Here is a 5743-nt window from a genome sequence, read left to right as displayed (position 1 = left end):
CGCGCGCCCAAAAGGAAAAACCCCCCAAAAAAAAAAAAAAAAAAAAAAAAAGAATTCTCATTAGGTTGAAGACATTCACATTATGTCTTAAGCCTGGTTTCTGCAGAACTTTAAACTCATATATCTAACTCCCAATGTTTTCACTTGTAAGCCTTGTGGGCATTATCTTACTTTCCAAGAGTGCTCATTCCACAGATTTCCCTAGCTTAGTAGATGAAATCTCATTCTTCATGACTCAGGTTCATAACTTTGGAATCATTCTTTATTCCTCTAATTCCTTTTCACTGTACATTCAATCCGTTGGGAATTTCTATCTATACTACATTTAACATATTTCTAGAGTCTTATCAACTCTTTTCACCTTTTCCATTATACCTATTTCTTGAAACATTGTTATACCCTGGTCAGGGTAATTTTTTTTTCCCATCTTATTTCCTAATTCTCTGAGAGAATTAAAGAAAACTTTTAAGAGAAAAACTGTACCTTCCATTGGACTAGAAAGACTCCCTGAGGTGACGTTTGAAAGCACATTTGTCACATATACCACCCTGCTCTTGCATCAACCTTTATTTCCTATGGAGGTGTTAGCTAAGAATGCCTTTGTCACACACCATAGCCTTTTTATGATTGACTTTTGACACCTACCTATTATGCCTCTGAAGAAAGAGCAAAAGACCAATAATTAAGAGAGCTACATTTTAATGTGATGTTTCCCTTACTGATAGTAACTTGACTCACTTCTCTCAACATTTGTCCACCAATAAATGGCCACAATAATTCTTCTTTACAGGATTTTTAATAAATTTTAAATGACAATATGAGTACTATCACATTACAGTAAGCAAAGCTTTTTGTTTCTACTAATTCATTTAAGATTCACAAAAACCCATAGAGTATGATTATTCTCATTTCTGAGATGAAAAAACTATCTCAGGAAGACCAATGACATCTTTTAAGATACTGAAATAGGATCTTGTTAACCTTACATACAAATATGGCTAGACTTTAAAGAGACAATAAACTTTAAATATATTTAAAATCGTAATATGTATTTTAATTATGAGTTGTCCTTATTTTCATTGATAATTTTTCTCCTAAAGCCCTCCTCTTAGCACCTGACAACATCTGTAGTCCCAAAGCTCATAACAATTATGTAGAGTCCAATTCAATCAATGCTTGACAATGTACTAAGCTCTTTATCACTATCTCATACATTTTCTCTTTGTGTTTCCCAAACCCTGACAATGGAACACTTACTTGATAGGATGATCCTTGTTTGTTTCACTTCACCTGTTAAAGGGTTGTGAATGTAGCAAGTAATATTGCCCTGGGAATTGTTTGTGAGGACAACAGTCATCTTCATGTGGAAGAACCTGGCTCCATCCTGTGAGGGCAATTTTGATGAATGTGGAACCACCTCTCCCCTGTCATCTCTCCACTCCATTTGGGGCTGAGGGAACCACCCTCCAGAGTGACACTCCACCATGCATGCATCAGAGAAAAGGGGCTCAACATAGATCTGTGTTTCCAGGCCAACTGCTGGTAGACACAAGATAGAACAAAGTTATTAGAAGCCAAAAAAATTGTCAGCAGTAACACATCATAACTCTGTGAGGCTGACCTACATGGTGTTCCTGATTTCCATCTGGTAACATCCCAGAGGATGCATGTGCCCATGATTCAGGGCTATCGGAGGCTGGGAGTGAATTGCAGCTTCAGAACCCATTGGGGGTGCTGTCCCTCTCTTTTTCTCTCTCTCTCAGAAAATAAATAAAAATTTTAAGAGATGGTTATTGTAGTGAAACTTGGCTTTAAAATTTTGGGGAAAAGCCTCAGTAATCTTGTGTGCTATCATCTAAAAAGAAGTAATTAGCGGGGCCAGCAGTTAGCGTAATGGCTATGTCGCTGGACTCCCACATAGTCCACCATGGTTCGAGTACTGGACCCAGTGGCTTAAACTCACACTGGGCGCTCGTTTGTGCGTGCCCAAGATCCCGAGAGGAGAATAGAGGAGAAGGGATTGCGGCGTGGCCATCCCCCCTGGGGGGTGATTTCCTGCTTTCTGTCTCTTTGTCTCTCTCTGTCTGGCAAGCGCACGCACCCTATAGCAAAATCCTCTCCAAAAGGAGTAATTAGCCTTTTGCTTCGTTGCCCCACTGAAAGCAAGATAGGTCATCAGCAGCTCTACTGGAGCCACCTACAAAAATTTGGCCAAGGCTCTCGCTCTTGCTACGTGTGCTTGAACCGGAAGGGTCTGATCCGGAAATACAGCCTCAACGTATGCCGTCAGTTTTTCCGTCAGTGCATGAAGGACATAGGCTTCATCAAGTTGGACTAAATTATCTTCCTTGAATGGATTGTCCAAGATATCCACCCAGTGAAAAAAATCATGCTGGCTATTTGTATATAAAATAAAATAAATTTAAAAACTAATAAAGGAGTAATTAATTGGTCTCTCTTTTTAAATTATAAAAAGGAGAAGAGTTAAAATAGAAACATTGGGGCAATTGCCAAATATTTCAGTGTATAGGGTTGCAAGGACATTGGTATATGATGTTCCACAATCACGCTTACCTGCCACACTCAGGTTCATGCTAGATGCTTCACTGAAGCCACCATCTTTAAATAAACACTGGTATGGTCCATCATCAGAAATGCTGATATTATGAATTCTGAGGGTCACTTTGCCCTCCCTAATGGCCTCCTTCACAAACTCTGTGCGGTGCACATATTCTGGGGCAATTTCTCCTTTCATATCATGGCCATCTCTGTATAGGTAAATGGGTTTGGAGTGGTCACTTCTGAACCAGCGCACCTCCATGTGCTCTGCATCCTGTGGCGGAAACAACTGGCAGCTGAGCTCAGCCTGTCCTCCTACCATAGCCACTAAGTGTCCTGTGGAAATAGTCACCATAAAATGCTCTGAAGAGGAAGACAGAAAAACAAGGTAAGTCTGAGGCCAACAACTCTATGGCTGGATATTGCTTGAAAAGACACACCAAATTCTGTTCAAGTTGTCTATTCTCAATTTTCATATCTGATCATCCCCCCCTTCTGCTGAAATAAGTATTATGTATTTTTAGAAGATCAGTGCATCTACATTCTTCTATTCACAATATATTTATTTGTAGGGCATGGGGAAGTAACAGAATAAGAAGCACCAATAATCTAAATGACAGTTGCGCTAGGAGAATCTGCCTGATGTAATTATTTTAGGACTGTGGAGTCTATGGAAAATTCTCCAGGGGTAAAGCATTGATGGTCATTTCTATTCTATTACAGGCAATTTCTGTTTTTAGCAGAGAAAAATCTACCCACTTCTTACCTCCAGCCCCCTGGTAGGCAGCTTGCACATGGCTTGTGGATACAGGGTGGACCAAAAGGGCTCTGTCTTCCAATTGTCATAGTTCTGTGATCCCTTCACTGATTGCTGCCTCCAACCACAGAGGTAGAGACGAAGAAGCAGCAACCATTGTTGCAAGCCTCTTACTCTCCAGCTGAGGTGGCATCCAAGGGATTAAAAAGGCCAACACCTAACCTGGCCCCCTTCATCCTCTCCTTTTTTTCCATTTGAGCTAGACATTAACTAGGACATTTTAAAACAGCTGCATATATGGAGAAAATGAGAAAGCTAATGTATATGTCCAGGGAAAAATACAGGCTCAGAGGACCTGAGAATTTAAGTTTTCCTATCCTAATACTAGTTTCCTCAGAAGTTTATTCTTATAAATTTCTGCTCTGGTAAGTTATGATGCTCTCAGTCAACCTGTCTGTGTCTCTTATTTGGGGGGCAGCAGTTTCTCCTGAGATTTCACATCTCTCCTCTAAGAAGAGTTGAGTTTTAGTTCTTTTCAGCTTTTTCTTGATGTTAAGATAGAGATGATTGCTAAGCTTGTCATACACTGGTCTGAATACTGGAAGTCTACCGAGTTCCTTCTACAGCTGTGACTGTGTAAGAGAAAATGTTCTTACCTGAAGTTAATGTTATCACCTGTAGGAGAATAAAACCCACATATGTCCCAGAAAAAGAAGAGAATTTAAGATTCATCATGCCTGGAAAAGAGACAAGAAGGAAATCATAGGCTATGAGACATGGAATAGGGATTGTCTACATACACAAAATTAAACTAAAATTATTAAAAGGGACAACTTTAAGAGTCTTTCAGAGACTAAATCCTTTCTTTGTTCAATGGAATGACTATACTCCACCACTAGCACACATGATTCTCATGAGAAGCTTTCTCAATCCTTCTGTTCTACTAGGTCACTCTCTGCTGTTTCTTCCACATCATGAACAAACCTACTAAATGAATTGCCTTGTCCAATAAATGGGACAAACGATAAATAAAAAATATTCTAGGTGAGAAGTCAGTAGGTGGTGTGGCTGTTAAAGTGCTAATTCCCACATAGCCAACCACAGAGCAAGTCTCTCACTTTCCTTCTCTCTGTCACTCTTTCTCTCTCATGAGCGCATGTGCCCTATCACAAAATCCTCAAAAAAAAAAAAAAAAAAAGATAAGAAAGAAAGAAAAATTCTAAGTCAATAAATGGTGGAAAGATACAAAAAAGAGCACATGTGCCTCTATTCCTGCCTGCGTCTCCTTACAAAGCTACCAGAAGTCATCAAGAAGACCCTATCCTGATGACCTCATCCAATCCTAATCAAGTCCCAAAGACTCCACATTTCAAAACCGTAATAAGACTAAGTCTCCACCCTCTCGACACTGTTACAATGCCTCACCATATTTCAATACTTGAATTTTAGGACTACATTCACACCATAGCCATATAGGAAGGTGAAGAAATTTTCTGTTTGTTTTTGATTAATGTGCTTAACCAAATAAGATGAGATCAAATTTTGGGACTAAAATAGCTTGTAAGCAATTTTATATATTATTTATAAAAATTGAAATGCTACTGAACTATTTTAATTAGTAAATTTTAATAATCAGATTTGCACTCTAAAAATGTGAGAGTATTTTCCCAGTTGCTTCTGAGTCATAGCTAAAAAAAGTGACTCTATATTTTTCCATCAGAATAAATTGGATAAATTACAAGATAATGACTTTTTTAAACTTGTAACAGAGCTAATATCAAAGGCAAACAACTAACCTGAAATTCAGAAAGACAAGTAACTGCAAAAATAAACATGACATAAGATTTTATAACTTCGGGAACACACAGAAGGATGCTACATCACATGTAGTAAGGTTCATCTGGAATCTTTAGACGAGTTGCTAAAGGGTGCATACATGTTATTGCATAAACGTAAAAAAACCTTAGAGACAGCAGATAGAAGAAAATGGAGGGTAAGCAGTAATGGTGGTTAAAGTAAAACTGGATCTCACACGGTCGACTATGCATTTTGAGTCTCAAATTCAGTGGCTTGAGAAACATGTTGGAGATTTATGCTCACATGCCTGAAATTCTGACAAGAAGGAGAAATAGAAGAGAGGGGATTGAGGTGTGACCACTCCTCCACTAGAGGATGTTTTCCATGTCTTTCTGCCTCTCTCTGACAAGCAGACATGCCTTCTGACAGAAAAATAAAAAGGAAAAAAGAGAGAGACTGGGGGGAGCGGCACAATTTCTGGAACTCAGGGCAGATTGGACCAGTTTTTAATTCTTTGGACCAACAATTCAATACTGAAATCTGGAGGCAGATTCTCTTTTGAAGACTTTTAAATTCTAAATTTGCAGATACCATTATTCTGTAAAGAAAAGGTTAGCAAGACATTAGAAA

General features: G+C 38.7%; 1 protein-coding gene across 1 annotated transcript in view; it reads right to left on the bottom strand.

The window, feature by feature from the left end:
• Window positions 1-4051, bottom strand: part of LOC102498184 (putative selection and upkeep of intraepithelial T-cells protein 1 homolog) — a 19904-nt gene extending 15853 nt beyond the window's left edge. Inside the window, exons 1-3 of the mRNA XM_027771339.1 lie at window positions 3973-4051; window positions 2575-2922; window positions 1258-1539 (exon numbers count right to left, since the gene is read on the bottom strand). Coding sequence (XP_027627140.1) covers window positions 1258-1539; window positions 2575-2922; window positions 3973-4051 — 709 coding nt within the window. The remainder of the gene's footprint in view (window positions 1-1257; window positions 1540-2574; window positions 2923-3972) is intronic.
• Between the last annotated feature and the right edge of the window lie 1692 nt (window positions 4052-5743).

The sequence above is a fragment of the Tupaia chinensis genome, unplaced genomic scaffold (genome assembly GCF_000334495.1).
Source record: "Tupaia chinensis unplaced genomic scaffold, TupChi_1.0 Scaffold000207_1, whole genome shotgun sequence".
NCBI lineage: Eukaryota > Metazoa > Chordata > Mammalia > Scandentia > Tupaiidae > Tupaia > Tupaia belangeri.
The sequence above is the reverse complement of the archived record's forward strand: the minus strand, read 5'-3'. Positions and strand labels throughout refer to the sequence as shown.